Source organism: Ornithorhynchus anatinus, chromosome 6 (assembly GCF_004115215.2).
Source record: "Ornithorhynchus anatinus isolate Pmale09 chromosome 6, mOrnAna1.pri.v4, whole genome shotgun sequence".
In the NCBI taxonomy this organism is placed as follows: Eukaryota; Metazoa; Chordata; class Mammalia; order Monotremata; family Ornithorhynchidae; genus Ornithorhynchus; species Ornithorhynchus anatinus.
The window spans coordinates 311,026-336,669 of record NC_041733.1 but is presented as its reverse complement, the minus strand read 5'-3'; the positions used below and the strand labels follow the sequence as shown (position 1 = coordinate 336,669).

The window sequence follows — 25,644 nt, the reverse complement described above, 5'->3', positions numbered from 1 at the left end:
GGCTCAGCCACTGGCGCTGGCTCCGGTCCCAGAGGGCCGCCAGGGCCGCCGGAGGCGGGTCGCTGAGTCACCCCAGTGGGTTTCGGAAAAGTCTTGGTGTTTGCCCGGGATCAGCGCCCACAGCCTACCGCCCCTCACCCACTGCCCTGCCAGGCCTGCAGCCTGGTTCGCCGAAAAAGAGAGGGTCAGGCTCGCCTCGGCCTGAGGACCGGCTGGGTCCCAGAGAGCCACGCTTTGGCCTCCCCCATCCCTGCCCTGGATAGACATCCCCACAGCCCCGGCGGGGGGAGGGCCGGAGAAGAGGGGTGGGGGGAGAGTACAGAGGATGAGAAAGGGGGGAGATAGGGAGGGCGGGGTGCATGCAGGAAAGGGGGGTTGGGGGGAAGGGAGAGCAGGGTGAGTGCAGAGAGAGGGGATGGGGAGGGGGGATGGGAAGAGCGGGAAGGGAGGGTGCGGGGGAGGGAGGCTGGGAAGAGTGGGAAGGGAGGGTGCGGGGGAGAGGAGGTGTCACACCCAGCTGTTGCGGGGTTCTGCTCTGGCCTGGCCCGGTCAGGCTCTTGTTCTGTTTGAGTTTCACTTAAGCCAGTGGAGCAGCCGGGGCCGTGTGGCGAGAGCATTTTTGACATAGCTCACGGTGTTGGTCGGGCAGGTGTCCGAGGCGGCCGGTGACCCGTCCGGGCGGCGGGGCCAGGGCCGGGGCGAAGGCCTGGGGAGCTCATGCCCACGCGTCTGAGGCCGGGGGCTGGGGGGAGAGGCGGCTCGTGGCCGTGGGAGACCAGATCCTCAGGGTGGGGAATAGGGGCCACTCCTTCAGGACCTCCAGGCTGTCTTCCCAGCAGGTGCCAATGGGCAGGTCACTGCCATGCCTCGCCCCTCGTAGGCACTGCCCAACTTGTGGAGACCCACCCCCGCCCTTCCCTCTGAAGACCACTTTAAGGGTTGAAGACTGAGCCGCCTCCAGCCTTGTTTCTGCCCTTGTTAGAAGGCCACCCGACCAGGTGGCCAGGCCAGCGGGACGTCAAAAACACCCAGTGTCCGTCCCGCCTGGTCTCAGCCGGGGTGCCGGACCCTGAACACAGAAGGGGGACTTGGGTGCACGAGAGCTGCTGTGGTGGAGGACACCTGGAGGAGCAGAGCCCACCCCACCTCCTTCCTACCCTGTCCCTGCCACTCCCCTGACCTCCCTCAGCATCCCAACCTGGATGCTCATCTGCAGACCCGTCTGTTCTAATCCACCCTGGCCTTGCTGTATTTTGTGACTGCACGGCTTCACGTGGGAATGGTTAACCCTCAGATAACCCTTAAGTAACCCTCAGGGGCTAAGGGGGCCAAGGGACCGAGAGGGGAGAGAAATGATGTAGGGTGGTTTGTACTGGGTCACTGAGAGAAAGTCAGGGATAATGATAATAATAATAATAATGTTTATTAAGTGCTTACTATCTGCCAGACACTGTACTAAGCACTGGGGTGGATATAAACAAATTAGGTTGGACACAGTTCCTTGTCCAAGTGGAGTTAACTTTCTCAATCTCCATTTTACAGATTAGGTAACGGAGACCCAGACTAAAGTAACTTGTCCAAGGTCACACAGTAGACAAGTGGCAGAGGCAGGATTAGAACCCATGACCTTCCGACTCCCAGGCCCGTGCCCTATCCACTTTGCCATGCTGGGAGAGTCAGGGGGGTTGGATGGTTCATGTTGGGATACTGGGAGAACCGTCAGGAGTAGAGAAGAATTGGGGGTGTTGGATGATCCTTGCTGGATCACTGGGGGAGAGTCAGGGATGGAGAGGCAGGATCATGGGTGTAGGTTGGTCTGTGTTGGGTCACTGGAGAGAGTCAGGGACCAGAAGAGAGAGTATGGGGTGCAAGATGGACTGTGCTGCCTCACCGAAGGAGTTCAGGGTTGGAGAACAGAGAGTCAGGGGTGTGGGATGGTCTCTCCCTAGTTCTGAAGGAGGGTGTCGAATAGGGCAACCAGGGCCCGATTCATCCTCTTGGACTGAGGCCTGGTCAGCAGCTCTGGGTTCACCCAGCAGTTTGTCCATCACGGTCTGGCCAGGCTTAAGATGCTCCGAGTCTCTGGAGTCCTGTGGCCGGGGGAGAAGCATTTGACTGATGTGACTGCTGGGCACGGGGAAGGTCTGAGCTTCCGCCCTGAGCCGTGCTGGCTGGATGATCGAAGGGTTAACCTTGTTGCTCCTTCCCGAGGTGTTGAGTGTGATCGCGCCCCAGCCCTCAGCCCCTGCAAGGTGGCCTGATTTGGGCGGTGCCACGGCCGAAGTGGGCCCTGGCAGCTGACCCGCAAGGTGTCAAGGTTTACTGCTGGGCCAGTGGGTGAGTGCTGTTAGCACAGGTGTGTGCCTGCTACAGGGGCCTGAGTGGGTCAGGGACTGTTCCTTTCTCCCCAAATAAGAGGACGAGTATGTGTGTGTGTGTGTGTGGTGGGGGGGGTTGTGTGTGTGAGAGAAAGAGAAAGAGAGAAAAGAAAGAAAGAAAAACTGAGGCTGCCCTGGCCTTGGTCACCTGGTTGCCTTGCCTGGAGGGGTGAATGGTGACCCTTGTGTTGTTGTCTGTGAGGTGGGTGAGGTGAGGGACAGGAAGGCCTTGGTCTGGGCCAACCGGATCAGGCCTGGTGCTGCCCTGCCCCCCTCCCTCCACTGTCCAGTGTAGATGCGACCCAACCCAGCCCTGCCCTTGAGGCTCTAAATGGTGTCTCCCGGCCTTGTTGCCCTCCCCCACCCAGCCAGGTCCCCTCCCCACCACCAAGGTGCTTCCCAACCCTGCTGCTCAGATACCCTGCCCAGCGCAGTGTGAAGCAACCTCCCACTCACCTGTTTGCCAGGCGTGGGCACACAGCCTGGGGGTCAGAGTTGGGGACCACTGGGCACTGCTCTGTCATCGTCGGTGTCCCAGGTCTTTGGATGCTCTGGGTATTCCAATGCTCTGGTGCTTGCTCACTCGCTCTGGGCACCCCAGGCACTTGCTCCAGGCCCTTGCTCTGTGCACTCCGGGCTCACACTCCCCTTGGGCACTGCGTGCACTTGCTCACTGTAAGCACTCGGGGCACTTGCTTCGGGTGCCTGTCCCCCACCCCCCAAGAGGCCAGAGCTCCCATCCTGGAAAGGGCACGGGTTTAGGGGTTCAGAAAGTGCTGGAGGGCGGGTGGTGTAGAGGGGCAGGGGTGCTCAGGTTAGTCACAGCCTCTCTGGGCCACAGCTGCCTCTGGCAGGAGAGGGCTCCTTAGGAGGCCATGAAACGGGAAGGGTGAGGTGGGGTGGAGCTGTGGGAGGGGATCTCGGCAAGTCAGGGGAGCCAGGAAAGCAAGGGACAAAGCAGGCCTCCCTCTACCCCCTCACCCCCCACCACACCTTATGATACAATCCACTGGATTGAGGCTGCCCCGGGGAGGGAGAGGCTGATGGCAGCTCTGGATTCTTCAGTTCTGTGATTTTGCCGACCTCCCCTGGTCATCCCCGACTCTGAGACTTCAGACCCTCCTTCACCAACCCCGTATCCCCCACAGATCCAGAGACCACTGACTCTTGCTACTAAACGAGTCCCACAGTGCTGCCACCCAAAGCAGAGAAACAGTTGAGCTTGGGGGTTTAGAAGATCGCCATTTGCTCCGCCCAGGTAAGGAGGTTTGGGGTCTCCGGGTTGGGGGTTGGGCTGGATCAACTCCTGATGTCATGGGCTCTGCTGGGCAGCATCCTGGGGGTCTCACACTGAGCTGGTAGACTCAGCAGCACCAGCAGCCTCCCCGGCCCCTGAACTCTCTGCCAACTGCTCTCCCCGCTTCCCCACTCCACTCCTACCCTCCACCCCCAGGCAGCCCACAGCATTTATGTGCCTCATTTAATAGTCTGTCGCTTCCCCTACCCGGATTTTATTTTGTCCGTCTCCCCCGTTAGATGATAAGCTCCCTGTGGGCAAAGATCGTGTCTACCAAATTATTGGTACTCCCAAGTGCTTAGTACAGTGCCCTGCACATAGTAAGTGCTCAATAAATACCAATGATTGACTGATCTCTTATTGCAATAACTCCACCCCAGTTCACACTCTTCTCCTCCCAGCTTTCCCTCCTCTCAACTCCTCCATCTCCAGTCTCTTCCTCCCACTGTTCTTTTGGGCCAGAATCCCCCAAATCCACCAGGCCACAGGTTCTGTGACCTTCCCTGATTGACCTCTACCTTCCTGCCAGCCGCCTCCTCATCGGACTATCGCACAGTCCCTGTTCGTGGTCAGACTGAGGGTGTACTGGTGGTTGGAGCGGTGAATCGGGGGCAGGGAGGATGGTGTCATCCTGGGGTTGACGTTCCCCAGGCCCCCCTCGAGCACTGTGATGGCTGTCACTGCGCACATCTCCAAAGATGAGCTGGAGGAGCTCCGCGAGGCCTTCGACAAAGTGGGTGAGTAGCGCGGCTTGGGAAGGGGGCTGGGCTGGGGAGGGGAGGGATCTGGGCGGGGAAGGTGGGGAGGCCCTGATGCCCATGGAGCTCTAAGTCCTGTCTGCATAGAGTCCTGGTTGCTTCTGAAACCTGTGGGAATGGAATGGGGCTGCCTCACACGTGCACGGAGGGACCCTGTAGGCTGTTCTGTTTCCCAGCCGGCAGGAGGAGGGTCAAGTCCAGTTCAGGGGGAGTCTGGTTCAGTTTTAGGGGGATTCTGGTCTGACCCACAAATAGCCTGACCTAGTCTGCGGGCTACCTGCTCTGAGATTGGCCCCGGAGCAGAGGAGGGAGGGGTGGGTGATTTTTCAGTGGCCCCAGGGGCCAAATAAGAGGAAATGGACTGAAATTAAAGCAGGAGGGACTGTGACTGGACATAAGGAAGATCCTCCTGACATCAGCACTGGAATGAGGAATGGGGGTTTCCAGCCTGTGAGAGAAGCGTCGTGGTCTAGTGGTTAGAGAATGGGCCTGGGAGTCAGAAGGACCTGGTTTGCCAATCCCAGCTACACCACTTGTGAGCTCTGTGACCTTGGGTAAGTCATTTTACTTCTCGGTGCCTCAGTTCCCTCATCTATATAATGGGGATTAAGACTATCAGCCCCATGTGGGACAGGGACTGTGCCCAACCTTGATTACCTTGCATCTACCCCAGCACTCAGAACAGTACCTGACACAAAGTAAACACATAACAAATACTGTAAAAAAAAAAAAAACAAAACACAAACCCGAAATATAGTTCACCTGTTTGGGAGGCAGGGGACTGGCCCAAGGCCCCACAATGCCCTGGAAGACCGGGAGGCCAGGGCTGCTCCAAATGACCACCGGGGCCTCGTCCTGCCCACAGCTCGCTGAGAGACCAATTGGGGCCTAGTTTCTGGGTTTGTTCATTTATTCATTCTGTCATATTTATTGAGCCGTACTGTGTGCAGAGCACTGTACTAAGCGCTTAATAATAATGGTGGTATTTGTTAAGCACTTACTAGGTGCGAAGCACTCTTCTAAGCACAGGGGAGATACAAGGTCATCAGATTGTCCCACGAGGGGCTCACAGTTTTAATCCCCATTTTACAGATGAGGTAACTGAGGCACAGAGAAGTTAAGTGACTTGCCCAAAGTCACACAGCTGGCAAGCGGCAGAGCAGGGATTAGAACCCGTGACCTCTGACTCCCAAGCCCGGGCTCTTTCCACTGAGCCACGTTTCTTCTCACTTAGAAAGTATTGTTCAGCAATAGAGGGAGTCAATACTTGCCCACACCAGGTTTACAGTCTAGAAGGGGTTCTCAGAGCCAGGCTGGGCTGACGAGGAGCTGGATTTCTTGGGACTGGCAAAGATGGGTCAGGTGGTGCTCACTATGCTTTCTGCCCACTATCTGGCCTCTATATGTCCTCCCAGCCCCGCTCCCATCCACCCCCAGCCCACCTGATGCCAAGCTCCACCAGCTCTCCCGACTTCTGCCCTTCTCCCCCAAGGCCTTAGAATAGCACTGTGCACACAGCAAGTGCTCAATAAATGCCATTGATTGATGACTCTGTTGAGGTAGTTAGGGAGTTCGGCAACCAGTGATGCTGCTGGACTTCATCTACCTCTGCCCCGCCCCTCCAAGTCCTGCCTCATCACTCATGCCCTACCCCGCATCGCCCAGCCCAGCCCCGCTCCCATCGAGGTCCACCCCGCCACCATCTGCCCTCCCATTAGCCGGGCTGACCGCCCTCCACAGGAATGGACCCGACTACTGCAATGAGTGTTGTGATTAGCTAGCTCTCCTTCCCACCCGCTCCTCCCTCTTCCATCCCCGCCTGTCTTCGGCCCCTCCCCTCTCTCCTCTTCTCCCTCTTCCTATGTCCTCCTTTCCCCCATCTCTCTCCTATCCTCTCCCTTTCCTCCTCCTTCCTCTTCTTCCCCCTCCCCCCTCCATCCCTTCAGTCTCCTTCCCTCCTGCCCCTCCCCGCCCCTCTACTTAGAGTGCCCTGGCACCACCTGCCTAGGCTAGGCCGGGCCAGGCCAAGCTAGGAGGACTGCGGCCTCGAATCTGAATCTGGATCCAAACCACTGGGGCGCTGGCTGGCTGCTGGCGGCTGGCGGCTGGCTGCTGGCGGCTGGCGGCTGGCTCCAGGCGGGGCCTTAAAATAGCTTCAATAACAGGATGCCTGGGACAGGACGGCAGGGAGGGAGCGAGGGAGGAGGGATGGGAGGAGGCAAGGAAGGAGGGAGGAGGGAGGGAGAGAAAATCATTTCCCATTTCCTTTTAAGGCCGTTCTCTCAGTGTGCTTGAGACGTCCACGGGTCCAGATCACCTACCCACCCGCCGTTTATTTAATTTACAGTTCCTGGGCTAGGGGCAGAGGGAAGTATGGAGGGAGGCAGACTTGCATACTCCTCATTGCTTGGAATAAAATGTTTAACAGGTCCCAGAGGGCAAATCTCCAATTACTTTAAGAGACGGCCCAAAAGAGAGAAGCCCAAGGGGTCTGACCTCCACCTGGGTCTGGGCTGATGCCGGGCAGACCCTCTGCCTGGGAGATGGAAGTCTCCTGGTTACTTCCATGCCCTGTTGGCAGCTGCCTTAATGAGACTCTCTCCTGGCTGCCTGCTACTGCTCCCTCTTAGCCCATTGGCTATTTGTGTTCTCCTCGGTTGTCCCAGGCCCCTGCTAGTGTCCAGAGTCCTGGAGACCAGAGGCTAGGTTAGAAAAGTGGGGAGGGAAGAGATGGGCGCTCTGCCCCCGCCCTGTGACCCAGCAGACCCGGCACAACTTCAGGCCAGCAGAGTTGGGGTGGAGTAGGCCTCTCTGGACCTTCCCCTAGATGCCCTGGGGTGAATTTTCTGGCATTTCTAGTGGTACCGGTGGCCCTCAGCTTCCCCGGAGGTCCAAGGGTGGGATTCTGCTAGGTAGTGGGGCCCAGGAGCCCCAGATGAGGAAGCCCCAGGCAGCAGCGCCACCATCTGCCCTAGGCTCCTTGAATAGATCTGACTGGTCGTCAGCAGCACAGCCCAGTAGAGAGAGCATGGGCCCAGAGGTCAAGAGACCCGGAATCAAATTCTGGCATGACTCCCCAGTGACCTCAGGAGAGTCGCTACATCTCTCTGGACCTTGGTTTTTGCATCTGAGGATTGGGGACAATAATGATCCCTGTTCAACTTAGCTTCCGGGGACATCGGAGGGGGAAAAATGGTGAGCATGAAGGTGGTAGTACAGTGGAGTGCTTCCATGACGCCCCGATGCCTGGCCTGGGTCCGGGGACCTGGGGGCAGGGCAGCACCAAGCCTCCTGAAGTCCCAGACACGTTTCTACCCCTTCTGGGCCCATGGGCAGGTGGTGGAATTGATTTTGGAAATGGGTGCCACTGTTCTGTCCACCCTTCCAGCCATCCGTGAGGCCCAGAAATAGATAGCTGGGAGCGGCAGGGGCTGGTGGGCAGGTTAGGGTCAAAAGGCCACCGATCCCAAAGGATGGCCAGTCCTTGGCTCAGTGGGCACAGCCCAGGGGTCGGGACCCAGGTGGACACGCTCTGTCCGGCCTTCAGCAGGACCTTCCCCTTTCCCCAACTCTTCCAAATGTTAACGAGTATGTGTTTGGGGAGGGGGGCATGTGAGTGTTTGAGAGTGTGTGTGTGTGCGCGCGCACGCATGTGTGTATAAAAGTATGATGCATTCCCTGTCCCATGGACTCACGCCAGGACCCGTGGGCTTGGAGCAGCTACCTGTCTGGCAGTCTCCCCTTCTCTCCTCCTCGGCTATTCCCTGGCCCCCAGATAGCGCCCGACCCCCAGAGGTGGCCATCAACCCCTCTCCCCATGGGATTCAGTGCAGGGACCTCTCCTCACAGGACTCCTCACAGGACTTGGGCTGTGTTGAAGGCAGGACTGCCCCCTAATTAGAAGCTCTAAGGAGATGGAGCCAAGTCCTGGGGTTCTTAGTGTGGTTTTATGTTCCCTTTTCAATCCCAGACCGCCACCAATTCCACTGCAGGTTCCTCTTCTTCCTTCCCTCTCTTCTTCCTTCCCCTTTCTCCCTTCTCCTTTTCCCTCATCTTCCCCGTCCTCCTTCTCTCCCCCTCCCTGCCTTTCCTCCCTTACTCCCTGTCCTGGTCCTAAGTTCATCAGGATTTAATACTTTGAATTGCAAAGCTCTCTGTTCATTTTCCCAGAGCCTTTGAAATTCCTTATCTCACTTTATCCTCACAACATCCCTGTGAGTCAGGGAGGAGCAGGGATTATTATCCCCATTTTACAGATGAGGAAACCAAGGCACAGAGAGCTCAAGTGACTTGTCTAAGATCATACAGAAAACCAAGAGCAGATGTGGCACCAGAGCCCAAATAATAATAATAATTATGGTATTTGTTAAGTGCTTACTATGTGCGAAGCACTGTAGTAAGTGCTGGGGTAGATACGGCATATGAAGTTGGACACAGTCCCTGTCCCACGTGGGGCTCCGTCTCAATCCCCATTTTCCAGATGAGGGAACTGAGGCCCAGAGAAGTGAAGTGACTTGCCCAAGATCACACAGCGGACAAGTGACAGAGGTGGGATTAATAATAATAATAATAATAATAATGATAATGTTGGTATTTGTTAAGCGCTTACTATGTGCACTGTTCTAAGCGCTGGGGGAGATACAGGGTAATCAGGTTGTCCCATGTGAGGCTCACAGTTTTAATCCCCATTTTACAGATGAGGTAACTGAGGCACAGAGAAGTTAAGTGACTTGCCCACAGTCACACAGCTGAGAAGTGGCAGAGCAGGGAGTCGAACTCACGACCTCTGACTCCCAAGCCCAGACTCTTGCCACTAAGTCACGCTGCTTCCTCTGACTCTAGGCTCTTGCTCTGAATATATTAAGCATCTCGAGTGAGCCTACGGAAGGGACTCAGCATAGCCCTCTGCAGACTTGCGTTGCCCAGTACAGTGCTCAGTGGACATTCTGTGCCCAGTATAAGCACTCTGCCGTGAGTGGGTGCCCCGTACAGTGCTCCGTAGACAGGCATTCAGTACAGCTCTCTGCAGACATAACGTCTACAGACTGGCTGTGCCCAGTACAGGGTTGTGGATGATGAAGTTGACCACCGAGGAGCCCGGGGCTTTGGGTGATGCAGGTGGTTAATCTTCCTCCAGATCTCAACAGCAATGGGTTCATCTGCGACTATGAGCTCCACGAGCTGTTTAAGGAGGCCAACCTGCCGCTGCCGGGCTACAAGGTGAGGGAGATCATCCAGAAACTCGTGCTGGACGGCGACAAGAACCAGGATGGCAGGATCAGCTTCGACGAGTTCGTCTCCGTGAGTGCCCCGGACCACTGCCCCCATCCTTCCCCATATCCTGGCCAGGCTCCTGGCCTCAGCCCTGCACCTGGTAATGGGTTCTAATCCTGACTCACCACTTGTCTACTCTGTGACTATGGGCAAGTCACTTCACTTCTTTGTGCCTCAGTTACCTCATCTGTAAAATGGAGATCGAGAATGTGAGCCCCATGTGGACGGGGGCTGTGTCCATCCTGATTTGCTTGTCTCCAACCCCAGTGCTTAGTACAGTGCCTGCACGTAGTAAAGCGATTAACAAATAGCATAATCATTATTATTATTATTCACTGAGTGCTTACTGTGTGCACCGAACTGTATAAGCACTTGGGTGAGCACAGAACAATTTGTAGACTGGGTCCTTTCCCTCCAGAAAAGCAGCATTGCCTAGTGGATAGACTAGGGGCCTGGGAGTCAGAACAAGCTGGTTCTTGGGCACTTCACTTCACTTCACTTCACTTCTCTGCCTCAGCTTCCTCATCTGTAAAATGAGGATTAAAACTGTGAGCCCCATGTGGGGCATGGACTGTGTCTAACCTGATTAGCTTGTATATACCCCAGTGCTTAGTGCAGTGCCTGGCATATAGTAAGTGCTTCATAAATACCATAAAGAAAAGCTTCCACTCTAGAGGGTGTGATTGTCTCCTCCTTGCCTGCTAACACAGACGGTTACTGTGCATAGATGCAGACAGCTGCAGGGTTGGGATCCCCAGGTGGGTGGAAGGGAGTGAGGGGATGAGAGAGACAGGGGCCGTGTCAAGGGGCTGGGTGGGAGGTGGTTCTCAGGCAGGGGCAGAAAATCTGAGCCCAATTTGCCTAAGGCATTTGCCTCCGGAAGCCGGTGATTTGGAAGTCCCAGCTGTGCCAGCCCAGCCTGACAGGAAGTGATTCAGCTCAGGGATGCCTCTTCCCCCTTGCTCCTCCCAGTTGTCCCTCCTTCCCCAACTCATCCCTCCCACCTACTCCCCCCAGCTGCTTTTCCACAACTTGTTCTGTGCTCAAACTGAAGCCAGGCCCTGGTCCCCCACCCCCCAGCAAACCCACCCCAGCCCCATCGAGCACACTGGTCCCTGAGCTCGTTGACATGGGCTGGAGGCTGGGCAGAGCCCTTGGGGCAGGGACTCTCAGGTTCTGGAGATCCGCTGGCTATCGTGCCCAGCCGGACTGTGGCGTGGGAAAGCGTGGGCTGGGACGTTTACGGGCGGAAGCACAGCTACCTGCCTGCCGGCCCAGCGTTACGTCCTGCCAGGGGGAGGGCTGTCAATCAGCATGGGCCAGCCCAAATCCGGCCGCCTGGTCAGCCCTCCTCCGCGGCCCCCCAGTCCCCAGCTCATACAGCCAGTACACCGACCTCTCACTGTCAGTCAGTGATTGATCGGTTCCGACCCGGACTCGGGCGGACAAATAGATGCTCACTGGGAACCAAGTCCTGGGCTCCCTAATGTCTCCTGATCTAAGAGGGGACAAATAGGTGCTCACTGGGGACCAAGTCCTGGGCTCTGCAGTGTCTCCTGATCTAAGAGGGCAGGAGAGTGAGCCTGTGCTGACTCCCCATTGAACTGATGAGGCCCAGAGAGGTTCCAGTACTCAGCCAAGGTCATCCAGAAGACTGGGGTGGAGGTGGGGCTCCAACCCCGATCTCCATTCCCAGCTCCTGCTCTCTCTTGTGGCCGCACTGCCCTCCTTCTCCTCAGTCGCCCATTGTGGTGGAGGTGACGTTCCCATCAGGAAATCTAGGTTGGACCCTTTCCCTGGCTCTGCAGTTCCTTCATAGCGGAGGTTGGGGGAGAAGGTGCACACTCTCGCGCTTGGTTTGTGCCACGGCCCCTTCGCCCTCGGGCTCCCCTTGCCTTGCCCTCCTCCCTCCCCGTCCCCCCCAACAAGTGTTTATCGATGGTTAGGCTAGTGCAGCGCTCAGCGGGGACCCGAGACCCTGATTTCGACCCCCACAGTCCCGGGGTGAACGCCCTCTCCTTTAGGAAGCATCTGGTCTTCCTCTTTAACGTTTGGCTTCAAGTGGCCCAAGGTTTCTCCCCGGCAGACCAAAGCTGTCAGCTGGCTCTGGTCCCCGGCTGTGGTCAGGCAGAAAGCGGGGAGGAGGAGGAGAAAGAAGGGGTGGGGCACCTCGGGCTGACTGCCACCATTACATTACAGATTTTCCAGGAGGTGAAGAGCAGCGACATCGCCAAGACCTTCCGCAAAGCCATCAACAGGAAGGAGGGGATCTGTGCACTGGGGGGCACATCTGAACTCTCCAGCGAGGGCACCCAGCATTCCTACTCGGGTGCGGTGGGGCAGGGGGCGGGGGGCACATAGGCTGAGACAATTCTGGGCAGGGTGTGGTGGGGCAGGGTGTGGTGGTCTAGATGGCCAGGGGGCAGCTGGGGGAGGAGGTGCAGGCACCCGGTCTGAACAGGGTGGGCTGCAAGGTAAGAGAGGTGGCCGACGGGTTCTTCGTGGTGGGTATCTGGGCCAGGCCGGAGTCTAATCTGGGCACCTCGGTGGATATGGTGCACCCTGTCCATCGTGCCCAGCCGCTGGACCTGGTGCCCCGGTCCATTGTCCTGGACCCGGCTTCTGGCCCCACACCCTTGCCTGGCGCATTGACCACTCCATCTGTGCCCGGCTGTAGAGGAGGAGAAATTTGCCTTTGTGAACTGGGTCAACAAGGCACTGGAGAGTGATGGGGACTGCCGCCATGTGATCCCCATGAACCCCAACACGGATGACCTGTTCAAGGCCGTTGGAGACGGGATCGTCCTCTGGTGAGGGGCGGTGGGACCGCCTGCGGGGCACTGGGGCTGCTGCTGTGGCCAGAGGGAGGGATTATTCATTCAATCCTATTTATTGAGCCCTCACTGTGTGCAGAGCACTGTACTAAGCACTTGGGAGAGTACAAAATAATCCACAAACACATTCCCTGCTCACAACGAACTTAGACCCCTGGGCCCCAGTGACACCCAGACTGCTCCCCACAGCATCCCCTCCTGATCCCCCAGCAGCAGCTGGTCCAATTCCTTCCCTGGGGAAGGCGCAGCAGTGATGGGGGGCACTGGGGCCTGACCGGGCTCAACCCTGGGGTGGGCTGAGGGTTTGCTGTTGGGGTCCCTCCTGCCCCACTCTCTTCCCTAGTAAAATGATCAACCTCTCTGTGCCCGACACCATCGACGAGCGGGCCATCAACAAGAAGAAGCTGACTCCGTTCATCGTCCAGGTGGGCTCTGATTGCCGCTTGACCGTGGAGGTGGAGGGTGAGGTGGTCTGAGGCCTGCCATACTCGCCTGCCCGGTCCGTTTTGGATCGGCCAGACTGCCGTGTGCCGGGCTTCCCCTCCCCCCCCCCCCCGGGGTCCGGTGTTTGAGGTCAGTGGTCACTCTGCCATCCCACCACAGGAGAACCTGAACCTGGCACTGAACTCGGCCTCTGCGATTGGCTGCCACGTGGTGAACATCGGCGCAGAGGACCTGCGGGCCGGGAAGCCGCACCTGGTGCTGGGGCTGCTCTGGCAGATCATTAAGATTGGGCTGTTCGCCGACATCGAGCTCAGCCGCAACGAAGGTGCCAGGACCCTTTAGCCGCTGGGGGGCTGGGCGTGGGGGCGGAGACGGTGGGTGTTGACCGGCCCGTGGGAAGGACAGGATGGGCTGGGCCAGAGCTTCAGTGCCCCTGCTGACCCAAGGGCCCAGAAGGGATGATGTGGCTGGGCCCTGCCTCTTGCCATCCTCAGTGGCCACCACCCCCTCATCCATCCACTCTGTCCACACTTCCACCTGGTGCCACCCTTTCCCACCGTCCACATCCTCCCCCCATCAGGTCCAATTACACCTCCGCCTTATCCATGCCGCCCCCAGCCAGAGGAGGAGACGTCTGTCTTCTCGTGGCTTTGGTGCGGGTGATTGCTGTAGTGTTTGGGGGGTTGGGGAGACTCAGTATGTTAAGGGGGAACGGGTCTCGGGGGGACCGGGAGCCGGGGTGGAAGGCGGCACTGATGGCGGTGCCGTGGTCGCCCCAGCACTGGCGGCTCTGCTGCGTGACGGGGAGACGCTGGAGGAGCTGATGAAGCTGTCGCCCGAGGAGCTGTTGCTGCGCTGGGCCAACTTCCATCTGGAGAACTCGGGCTGGACCAAGATCTCCAACTTTAGCTCAGACATCAAGGTGGGCTGCCCGGTCTGGGGGACAGGCACAGACAACACAACACACACACCACCTGCCAGCCCTGGGCTGGGAGTTTCAGGGTCCAACCTTCCTGAGCCAAGTCTCCTCAGCTGTCCCAGGGGACCCCACCCTAGCACAGGCCCAGTTGTAGACACAGGAAAATGGTCATTTGGGCAGAAGGCTGGGTCTGGCTTCCCAGCTCACCTATGAAGCCCTCACCCCCTTCCCTGCTTCTCCTCCCCTGCTGGATGCTGGCAGGGGCATCCCACAGCTGCCCAGCAGATACCCTGCCATTCACCCCAGCGTGCCCACTTTGTGCCAACACGGGGGTCCGGTGTTCAGGTGCCTGCACATGTGCGCACACACACACGTGTGTGGACATTGATGCTCACCAATGCACTGCAGGGAATCCTTGCTGCTGTCCATGGGATCTGCCAGGGACAGAGCAGAGAGGTGGCCGGGGGTGGTAGGGCAGGGGGTGAAGGGTGATGCTGCAGGAGCCCCTCATGCCAAGCTCAGCTGCCGCCCCTCTCTGGTTACCACCTCTTAGGGAGAAAATTCCTGCAAGCCCTGCACACTCTGGGCGCTGGTGTGGGGGCTTCTGGGCCTCTCCTCTGCCACTCACCTCCTCGGTCTTCCCCGTTCATGCCTATCCCGCCGTTGACCCCAGTCCATGTCCTACCGCTGTCCTGGAATGCCCTCCCTCCTCACAGCCGCCAAACTAACTCTCTTCCCTCTTAAAGCCCTACTGAGAGCTCACCTCCTCCAGGAGGCCTTCTCCCCCTCTTGTCCCCCCTCCCTTGCCCCCCACTCCTGTTCTTCCCCCTTCCCTCCCCTCAACACTGTGCTCCTTTGTATAATATTTATTACCCTATTTATTTTGTTAATGAGGTGTACCTCCCCTTGATTCTATTATCTTGATGATGTTGTTTTTGTTTTGTTCTGTCTTGCTTTGCTGCCTGTCTCCCCAATTTAGACTGTGAGCCCAGTCATTGGGCAGGGAATTATCTCTATCCTGTTGCTGAATGTACATTCACAAGCGTCTGAATAGTGCAGTGCTCTGCACATAGTACAGGCTTGAATAAATACTACTGAATGAATGGAATGTGTGTGCATGGTCAGGACATGCTTTGTGTGCGATCCTATCATGATCCCACATCCCTGACCACTTGTCCATGCCAACGGGTCAGTCCTGGTCACGTCATGCGGGGCTGGAAGCCGGGTCCACATGGTTGGCCCCTCCGGTGGCTGCAACGAGCACGGCCGTTGGGATGGTCACACCCAAGGAACTGGAATAACCAAACGCCTTAGGTACAGTGCTTTGCACACAAAGGTGCGTCAAATAAATATGATTGATGAACTTGGTGCACTCTCTCTTTTTTTCTTGCTTCCGGACTGCTGCTTCCACCCCTGCTCCCTTGCTTACTCTCTCCCAGCAACCCCAGCTGGTTGACTTCAGTAACTCGGTGAAGTCAGAGGGGCCAGCCCGGGGCTGACCCGGTCTGAGGCCCAGGGTTCGGGTCGCGGGGCCTGGCCAGGGGCCAGAGGACTGACTGACCCTGTGCTTCCCCACAGGATTCCCGGGTTATTCCACTCCTGAAACCAGATCTCCCCCAAGGGCCAGAAGGAAGGAGAGACCCCATCGCCATCAGCATGTCTGGGTTTGCCGTGAGTTTGCCACGCCAACGCCTGGCCATTCGTGGGGGGGTGATGGTGTTTGCTGGCTGACCCTGTGGGCAGCCGCCTGAATGGGATCCTCGGTGGCTGCTCTCCCTCCCTAGAGGAGGACCCCCGGCTGAAGACATACCTCGTGCTGCAGCAGGGGGGGAGGTGGGCCGACCCAGGGGGCAAGGGGCAGTGGATGTTCTCAGCTGGCTGCCCTCCTCCGTGAGAAGGACAACCTGCTGAGGGCTGAGCTCATGCTGCAGCAGGCGGGCGGTGGGCAGGTGGGCAAGGGGTGTCCTCACCCAGCTCCCGTCACCCCCAGGAGAAGGACGACTTGCTGCGGGCCGAGCTCATGCTGCAGCAAGCGGACCGGCTGGGCTGCCGACAGTTCGTCACCCCCACAGACGTGGTCAGCGGCAACCCCAAGCTGAACCTGGCCTTTGTGGCCAACCTGTTCAATAAGTACCCGGCGCTCACTAAGCCTGACAGCCAGGACATCGACTGGACACTGCTGGAAGGTGACCGCCATGTGGACCTTGGCCCCTCTTAACCCCAAGTCCCCTCCCTCCCACTTGCCCATCCCATTGCCCCGCGGTTCCTTCCGGAGTTGAGGGTTTTGGAGCTCACACTTGCAGGGCCCCCTGGGCCTGGCCAGGTGGAGGGGTGGAGCTATGCACAGTTCGGCCCCAGGTTTGGGGGCTCGGGATTCACTGCGCTGGCTTGGCAGGGGAGACCCGAGAAGAGAGGACTTTCCGGCAACTGGATGAACTCTCTGGGAGTGAGTCCCACGTCAATCATCTCTACGGCGTGAGTGGGGCCCGGGGTCGTGGGGTGGGCTCCAAGAAAGGGGGCACCCGGAGGGAAGGCTGGGTGGGCAGAGAGTGCCTGCCATCTCATGTCCCTTTCTCTCTCTCTCTCACACACGCACACACACACACACGCGCGCGCGCGCGCGCACCAGGCCCCTCTTGCCCTCGGGCATAAATAGTTGGGCATTCCTAGAAACAGAAACTAGCGGCTCTTTCTATTCCCCTCTCCCCTTCCCCGAATCCAGACCGTTTTCGCCTCGGCTTCCCCCCTCCCTGGGTTTGGTGGGCTGGGATGTTGTGGTGCCATGGAAACACCACCACACTGGGCGGCAAGCTGAGGGTCTGAACTAGACAAAAGAGCCAAACCCCAGAACCTTGGAATCACCCCCCATCCTGGAAGACAAAGCAGAGCTCAGTGCTTCCCCCAGTATCGGGGAGCACCCTGAGGACTGGGTGCCAGAGAGTGAAGGGTTTATGTCTGTCCTCCCCACTGGATAGATGAGGAAGTGGAGGCTCAGAGAGGTGCTGCGATGTGCCGATGGGCACACAACAGGCCGGCTGGAGTCACAACTAGAACCCGGGGCTTTCCACTACCCCGGCCCATGCCCTCATACTCTCCACCAGGCAATGGGCACGAGCCCAGCTGGACCGGTGGCGGCCCTTCTCAGTCTATGGGGGCGCAGGGTGGGCGTGAGGGCCGGGGGCATCTGCGGCAATGTTTCCTGTGGGGGGCCATCGAGGCCCCACTCTGAGCCTCCTTCTGCTCCCCCCGCCCCATCAGGGACTTGCAGGACGCCCCCTGGTCATCCTTCAGCTGTACGAGAGGATCAAAGTCCCCGTCGACGTGGACCAAAGTCAGACAAGCCCCGTACCCCAAGCTCGGGGCCAACATGAAAAAAGGTGTGTCTGGTAATCCTGTCCTGGCCCCCTCCCCCACCACTGTCCTCCTCCCCATTTCCCCTCTCCAGCTTCTCTCTGCCAATCAGTCAATCGACTGTGAGCCCCATGTACAACAGGGACTGTGTCCAACCTGATCACCTTGTACTTACCCCATTGCTTAGTACAGTGCTTGGCACACAATAAGTACTCAACATATAACTTTATTATTACCATTATTATTTTTGTCATCATTAACTGAGCATCTACCTGTACAGAGAGCTGTTATGAAGTACTTTGGGGTCGTCGACAGAGGCTGTAGACACAATCCCTGATCTCAAGAAATTTACAAACTCTGTCCTGTCTCCCCTTCCTCACTTCCTCGCCCTTCATCTTACCCCCATTTTTTCCCCTACTCTCCTTCCCCAGCCCAGGGTACTGCCAGTTGATTGTCTGAAGGGATGGAGGGAGAGAAAAGGGAACTTTTTGTTCTTAACCAACCTGATTGCTTGTGTCTGTCTGGTCTTTGTGTATCTATGTCTTTGTGTATGTGTGTCTTTGTGATTCTGTGCGTCTGTGTCTCTGTGTATCTCTGCATGATTGCATCTGTCTTTGTATCTCTGCATGTTTGTGTCTCGGCACCTCTGTGGGTCTGTGTCTCTGTGTGTCCACGTATCTGGATATCTGTCCGTGTGTGTGTGTGTGTGTGTGTGTGTGTGTCTGTGGTCCCACAGCTGGAGAACTGTAACTACGCCGTGGACCTGGGCAAGAACCCAGCCAAATTCTCACTGGTTGGCATCGGCGGGCAGGACCTGAATGATGGGAATCCAACCCTGCACTGGCTTGTTGGTCTGGCAGTTGATGAGACGGTAGGGTGCCCTGCCGGTGTCCTTGAAATGCCCCAGGATTCACCCCGTGGGTGGGGCTGGGGGGGAGAGCATGGTGAGGTGTGTGTGCGCGCATGCGTGCACATACTGACAGCAGCCCATCCCAGGTCCTGTGGCAGGGCAGGAACTGCTGGGAATTAATAATAATAATAATTATGGTATTTGTTAAGCACTTACCATGTTCCAGGCACTATTCTAAGCCACTGGTGGTAGCATGCGAGATGCAGTCAAGCAGGATGGGGTCAATGGGAGAAGCGTTGCCCTCCCCAAGTGTGGCTTTGGGACAGTCAGACCCCCGAGATGGGCCATAGTCAGAGGACCCAGCATCTGAGGGGTCCTGGTGACTCCTGCTGCCCCCTCAGATACACCCTGAACGTGCTCGAAGACCTTGGTGACGGCCAGAAAGCCAATGATGACATCATTGTCACCTGGGTCAACCGGACGCTGGGCGAGGCTGGGAAATCCACCTCCATCCAGAGCTTCAAGGTGGGGTCCCGTCTGGCGTGTGCATGTTTGCGTGGGGGGTGGCCAGACCAGCCGAAGCAGCTGGGACCTCCAGGAGCAGGGGGGAGGAGGCTCCGGACTCAACCTCCCCCCGCCCCGGCCCCGACTCTGCCCGCAGGACAAAGCCATCAGCTCCAGTCTGGCAGTGGTGGACCTGATTGATGCCATCCAGCCTGGCTGTATCAACTATGACCTTGTCAAGACGGGCACCCTCAGTGACGACGACAAGCACAGCAACGCTAGGTGAGCAGTGGGGACGAGGAGGGGGTGGGGGGGGGATGGGAGCAGGGGGTGGAGGCTCCCTGAAGCCCTGGGGAAGAGTTGGACTTGCAAGTCATGGCGGGTGGATGAACCCTGAGTGTCTGGCCCCGGGGCGGGGTGGGGCTGGGAGAGAGAGGAGAGAGAATATGTGTTTGCGTGTACGCATGTTTGGCTCACAAATCTGCCCCTTTGGCGCCTGTGACCCCTGGGTCTAGCCGTGACCTGCCCAAGGCAGGGGTTGGGGTTGGCCGAGACTGACCGGTGATCCCGTGCCCACGCAGGTATGCCGTGTCCATGGCCCGGAGGATCGGCGCCCGTGTGTACGCTCTGCCCGAGGATCTGGTCGAGGTCAAGCCCAAGATGGTCATGACCGTGTTTGCCTGTCTGATGGGGCGGGGCATGAGCGGGCATAGGCGGGGCCGGCTGACCCCTCCCAACTCCCCACTGCCCCTCCCGCCCCCGCTCCCCCCTCCATAGCCCCAGTGCCTGCCGACATGTGCCCGCACGCCTGAGCGCGTGCCCTCGTGCGCCTGTGTGTGCCCACGTGGTCCCGCCCTTATGTGCCTGTGTGCATGCCCATGTGCATATCCACCTGGGCGTGCCCACGTGTTCCGGGGGCTGTTTCCAGCCCCAAAGGCTGTGCCAAGGCTTGAGAACTGTCAGCGTTGAAAGGACTTTTGAGTTTTGCTTTGCAAAACAAGATCCTTGTGTCCCCTCCCCGTCCGAGCCCAGACCTGGTGGCCGGCCAGCAGGAGCGGCCACCGGACCCTGCACCCCATGCCCCGTTCCTATCGTGGCTGTCCTGCGGCCCCCCGCCCATCTCCCTTGGTTCGCCCTTGCCCAAGCTTGCCTGGCCCCACCCCTTCAGGGGCCGGCTCGAAGGTGGTGGGGGCCGGCCCCACCCCCACAGGCCCCCCCCCCACCCTTCGGAGGGTCGGGGCCCGTTGGGGTCGAGCATCCACCCGCGGGGGTCGATGGCAGTCGGCTGGCCGGCCCCCAGCGTGGCCACGGGATCTTGGCGGCTTCCTCCCGGCCTGCATCCCACCTCCATCCTGCCCACACCTACCCTCAAGGCCTGCTCCGGGCCCTTGCCCCGCCCCCCCGCCCTGACCTCATCCCCGGCATAATGAGGGAGTCCTTTGCGCTTCATCTTCTCGGTATCAGCTAACACCCAGGTGTTTCCAGCAGAGACCCCCACCCCCGCTCAGGGTCCCCACGTCCCCATTCGGAGACACCCGGGGGTCCCCACGTCCCCGCTCGGCGAAACCCGGGGGTCCGAGCTTTGTGTCCACCGTTGGTCCGAGCTCGGTCCCTTGCTTAACTGGAACGAGTCGGAGAGGGGTTGTGGGGGGGGTGGGGGGAGGGTACGGCGGGGGCAGAGCCGGCGGGTCGACTCGGAGCCTCCAGGGAAAAGAGATGAAATTATTTTTACACCACAACGGAACCCGGAGCGGGGGCGGCCGCTGCCGGCCGGGTGTCCCGGCAGGGCCGCTGCTCCTCAGCCTTGGAATCCCTCCTGCTGCTGCTGCTGATGCTGCTGTAGCATGGTGGCAACATATCCATTGAAGTAAAAACATAATAATAACAGTATTAATCATTGTGGTGTCGTGGGCCGGGCTATACCGAGCGCCGGGGAGATAGAAAATCAACAGGTCGGACATAGCCCCTGTCCCGCTTGGGGCTCACAGTCTAAGCGGGAGGGAGAACAGTTTTACAGATGAGGAAACCGAGGCAGAGAGAAATCGTGAACTGTCCGGGGTGAGAGAAGGAGCAAGTGGTGGGAGTCGAGATGAGAATACAGGTGCCCCCGAGGCCCGGATCCTATCCACTAGGCCACACTGCTTCTCTTTCAGCTCTCATGAGCTCTGTCGTCCACATCGTGGCGTGGCCCGGTTCCTCCCCAGACAAGGCTGCAGTGGGCAACTCGGCGTCGCCGACCCCCACCCACACACACGTGCACCCGCGATGCCGATAGGGACCTTTGCCCTTGGAGGCAGGGACCCTCAGACCTCTGCGGCTGAGGCTTCCCTCGGGGGACGCCGACGGTCCGATGCAGGCTCCCCGGAGATCTCCCCGGGGGAGTGCCGGATCAGAGACTAGTTTAGGAAGGAGACCCGCACCCAGCTTCTACTCTGCGCCCGAAACCGACAGCCATCCCATAGAAAACTCGGTGCGTGAAGCTCTGTGTGAGTGCCCTACCCGGCTCTGCCCCCCCCGACCGATGGGGCCCTGCCCAGTGGCACCTTACCCACTTCTGTCACTCCTGTGGAGTAGTACTCTTACCTTCTCAGCACTGCCCTGAGCAAGAGTGCCCTTACTTCCCCTGCCCTGCCCCATGATGCCCCACTCTCCCCTCCCCTGCTCTATGTAATAGTGCCATGCCCTCTCCTGCCCTGTGCAATAAGAGTGCCTCGCTTTCCCCGCCCACCCATCACAATAGTGCACCTCCTTCCCCTGCCCTGCAGAGATTGACAGCTTGCCCACGGAAGAGCTCCAGTCAACAGGCTCTATTGGAGATGGAGACTCACGGCACCTCAGCGGGCACTGTAGCACTGTACCCGCACAGCCCAGCAACCTTGGTGACTTGCAGCTATCAACAGTGGAGTATCCCCAGCAGCTGCTAAATGCTCACGGGCCCCCTGCCAGTCCCCCCAGACTTTCTCCTAAAGTCTGGCATCTTCAGCTCCCCTCCCTCTGCGTGTCTGGAAACTGGCCATTTAAGACAGTCTCCCCTCCCTTCTTCCTTCTTCCCGACTGCTCCCCGCTCAGCCACCCTTCCTCTTGCTGCCCTCTGGGGCTTGTGTTCCTCACCCTGTTGCATTGTCTGCAGCTGGGCATTTCTCCCCACCCAGGGTTCTGGGGGGTTCGGGAGGGGGGTCTGGGGCTGGCACCAATCGGTCTTTCTGGGGTCTGGGCTGCTGTCCCGGAGAATGGTGGAGGTGGGCACCGAGGAGAGATAGAGCCTGCTGAAGTGTTCTACAATCCAGCCGTGAGCCTTGGTCCACCACCTTTGGTTTTGAGTTGTGATGGGGGGGTGGGGGTTGAGGGCTCCTGTCTCGTTGAGAAGGTTGGCCTCAAGCTCCTCATGGAGGTCAATCAGTCAGGGGTATTTGCTGAGCACCTGAGGGGGCAGAGCCCTATTATGAGCATTTAGGAGAGAACAGTAGTTAGCAGACACAGCCCCTGCCCTCATGGAACTTCCAGGCGAACACAGATTATTTCCAGGGAGTGGAAGCTGAAGCAAGAGGAGAACAGGAAATACCACAGTCATATCTGGATGAAATAGCTGGGTAAAAGCTCGATGGCACAGTTGAGTATTCATGTCACTGACGGGGGGGTGGGGTTAATGGTATTTGTTAAGGGCTTACTATATGCCAGGCACTATACTAAGCACTGAATGTGCACCTAAATGTTGAAATGGCTGAGTGGGTGGGTGGGGGAGCAGGGAGTGGTAGAATTCAGCTGGGAAAGGCCTCCTAGAGGAAGTAGGCTCCCAGAAAAGCCTTGGTGATGAATCAGTTGGTCCACCGTATGTCTGCAGAACACTGTACTAAAGACTTGGGAGAACACAGTGCAACCTAGTTGGTAGACATGTTCCCTGCCCACAATGAGCTTACAGTCTCGGGGGGGACATTAATAGAAAAAAATACATTACAGATATGGACATAAATGTTCTGGCACTGAGGGAAGGGAGTGAATACAGGGTGCAAATCCAAGTGCAAGGGTGACGAAGAAGGAATTGGGAGAAGAGGAAATGAGGGCTTAGTCAGGGAAGGTCTTTCAGATGAAATATGCTTTTAATAACGCTTTGCGGGTGGGGAGAGTGATCGTCTGTCGGACTTGAAGAGGGAGGACGTGAGCAAGGGGTCGGCGGCGAGATAGGTGAGGTGGAGGTTGTGTGGGCTGGGAACCGTCTCTTCCCACTCCAATCCATATTTCACTCTGCTGACGGATCGTTTTTCTGTGAAACCATTCAATCCATTTTTCCCCGCTCCTCCAGAACCTCCAGTGGTTGCCCATCCACCTCTGCCTCAAACAGAAACGCTTTCCATTGGCTCTAAAGCACTCAATCACCTTGCCTCCCCTACCTCACCTTGCTGCTCTCCTACTACAACCCAGCCTGCATATTGGCTCTTCTATTGCCAATCTACTCACTGTACCTCGAACTTGCCCATCTCGTTGCTGCCCTCTCACCCACATCCTGCCTCTGGCCTGGAATGTCCTCCCTCTTCATATTCAATAGACAATTACACTCCCCACCTTCAAAGTCTTATTGCCTTATTGAAGACCTACCCTGACTAAGCCCTCATTTCCTCTTTTCCAACGCCCTTCTGCAATGCTTCCTTTATTCACCCCTCCCTCCAGCCCCATATAGCACCTATGTGCATATCTGTAATTTGTTTATGTTAATGTCTGTCTCCCCATCTAGCCTGTAAGCTTGTTATGGGCAAGGAATGTGTCTACCAACTTTGTTGTAGTGTAGTGTGTAGTGCTCTGCACAGAGTTAGTGCTCAATAAATTTGATTGAGTTAAGGTAAGAGCAGGCAAGGTGATTGAGTGCTTTAAAGCTGTTGGTAAGGAGTTTCTGTTTGGCATGGAGGTGGATGGGCAACCACTGGAGGTTCTTGAGGAGTCGGGAAAAATGGACCGAACGGTTCTGTAGAACAGTGTTCAAGGTGGCAGAGTGAAATATGCACTGGAGAGACAAGAGACTGGGAGGTAAGCAAGGAGGCTGATGCAGTAAGAATAATTTTTACTATTATGGTATTTGTTAAGTGCTTCTATGTGCCAAGCACTGTTCTAAGCTCTGGGGTAAGTACAAGATAATCAGGTTCTCCCTTATGGGGCTCACAGTCTTAATCCCCATTTAACAGATGAGGTAAATGAGGCCCAAGAAGTTAAGTGGCTTGCCCAAGATCACACAACAGAAAATTGGCAGAGCCAGGATTAGAACCCATGCTCTCTGACTTCCAAACCCCTGCTCTTTCCACAAAGCCACACTGCCTTTATAATCAAGGTGGGATAGGATAAATACTTGGATCAACAAGGTAGCAATTTGGATCAATCATATTTATTGATCACTTATTGTGTGCAGAGCACTGTAAAAATGATGGTATTTGTTAATAATGTTGGTATTTGTTAAGCGCTTACTATGTGCAGAGACTGTTCTAAGTGCTGGGGCAGATACAGGGTAATCAGTTTGTCCCACATGAGGCTCACAGATAATCCCCATTTTACAGAAGAGGTAACAGGCACAGAGAAGTTAAGTGACTTGCCCACAGTCACACAGCTGACAAGTGGCATAGGTCAGCAAGGAGGCTGATGCAGTAAGAATAATAATAATTATTATTATGGTATTTGTTAAGTGCTTCCATGTGTCAAGTACTGTCCTAAGCACTGGGGTAGATACAAGGTCATCAGGTTGTCCCACATGGGGCTTGCAAACTCCATCCCTTTTTTACAGATGAGGGAACTCAGGCAAAGAGAAGTTAAGTGACTTGCCCAAAGTCACACAGCTGACAAGTGGCAGAGCCAGGACTAGAATCCATGACCTCTGACTCCCAAGCCTGGGGTCTTTCCACTAAGCCATGCTGCTTCTCTGTACTGTACTAAGCGCTTGGGTGAGTACAACATAACAGAGTTGATAGACATGTTCCCTGTTCCCTGCCCACAATGGGATGGCAAGGAAAAGGTGGATTTTAGTGATGTGGTGAAGGTTGAACCAACCAGACTTGGTGACGGACTGAATATGTGAGTTAAATGAGAAAGATTGGTGGAAAATAATGGGCTTGTGAGACAGGGAGGATGGTGGTGCTGTAGTAGACCTGATCCTGCTGAAAAGGATCTTACACTGTAGAAAGGGAGAGAGACATTGAAATAAATTACAAATAGGAGAGATCAATTATAAATGAGGGAAGCAGGTCAGGCATTGCTGCTCAAAGTGGAGGGAAAAGGGAGGCAGTGGGCATTTGGAGAAGATAATAATAGTAATAATAATAGAAATAATAATGGTATTTGTTAAGCACTTACTGTATGCCAAGCACTGTTCTAAGCACTGGGGCAGATACAAGTTAATCAGGTTGGACACAGTCCCTGTTAGAGAAGCAGCATGGCCTACTGGACAGAGCACAGGTTTGGGAGGCAGAAGGTCATGGCTTCTAATCCTGGCGCTGCCACTTTTCTGTTTTGTGACTTTGGGCAAGTCACTTGACTTATCTGTGCCTCAGTTCCCTCATCCGTAAAATGGGGGTTAAGACTGTGAGGCTTTCAATCGTATTCAATCAAATACGATTGAATGAATGAGACTTAAGTGCGACAGGGACTTGGGTCCAACCCGATTACCTGTATCTACCCCAATGCTTAGAATAGTGCCTAACAAAGTGCTTAACAAATAGTGTGGCTCAGTGGAAAGACCATGGGTTTGGGAGTCAGAGGTCATGGGTTCTAATTCCAGTTCCACCACTTGTCAACTGTGTGACTTTGGACAAGTCATTTAACTTCTCTTTGCCTCCCTCATCTGTAAAATGGGGATTAAGACTGTGAGCCCGACTTGGGACAACATGATCACTTTGTATCCGCCCCCAGCGCTTAGAACAGTGCTTTGCACATAGTAATAATAATGATAATATTGGTATTTGTTAAGCGCTTACTATGTGCAGAACACTGTTCTAAGCGCTGGGGAAGATACAGGGTAATCAGGTCGTCCCACGAGAGGCTCACAGTTAATCCCCATTT

General features: G+C 56.7%; 1 protein-coding gene across 1 annotated transcript in view; it reads left to right on the top strand.

The window, feature by feature from the left end:
- The window catches only part of PLS3 (plastin 3), a 41,004-nt gene extending 20,496 nt beyond the window's left edge, over positions 1-20,508 (top strand). The window contains 20 exon segments of the mRNA XM_029067937.1: positions 3,527-3,636; positions 4,327-4,412; positions 9,571-9,734; positions 11,907-12,036; positions 12,385-12,517; positions 12,885-12,966; positions 13,145-13,310; positions 13,765-13,907; positions 15,483-15,493; positions 15,495-15,541; positions 15,544-15,575; positions 15,895-16,090; positions 16,300-16,379; positions 17,163-17,225; positions 17,227-17,283; positions 17,992-18,093; positions 18,095-18,126; positions 18,507-18,630; positions 18,767-18,891; positions 19,191-20,508. Of these exon segments, the coding sequence (XP_028923770.1) occupies positions 4,346-4,412; positions 9,571-9,734; positions 11,907-12,036; positions 12,385-12,517; positions 12,885-12,966; positions 13,145-13,310; positions 13,765-13,907; positions 15,483-15,493; positions 15,495-15,541; positions 15,544-15,575; positions 15,895-16,090; positions 16,300-16,379; positions 17,163-17,225; positions 17,227-17,283; positions 17,992-18,093; positions 18,095-18,126; positions 18,507-18,630; positions 18,767-18,891; positions 19,191-19,386 (1,950 nt within the window). The 5' untranslated portion in view covers positions 3,527-3,636; positions 4,327-4,345 and the 3' untranslated portion in view covers positions 19,387-20,508.
- The last annotated feature ends 5,136 nt before the right edge of the window (positions 20,509-25,644 follow it).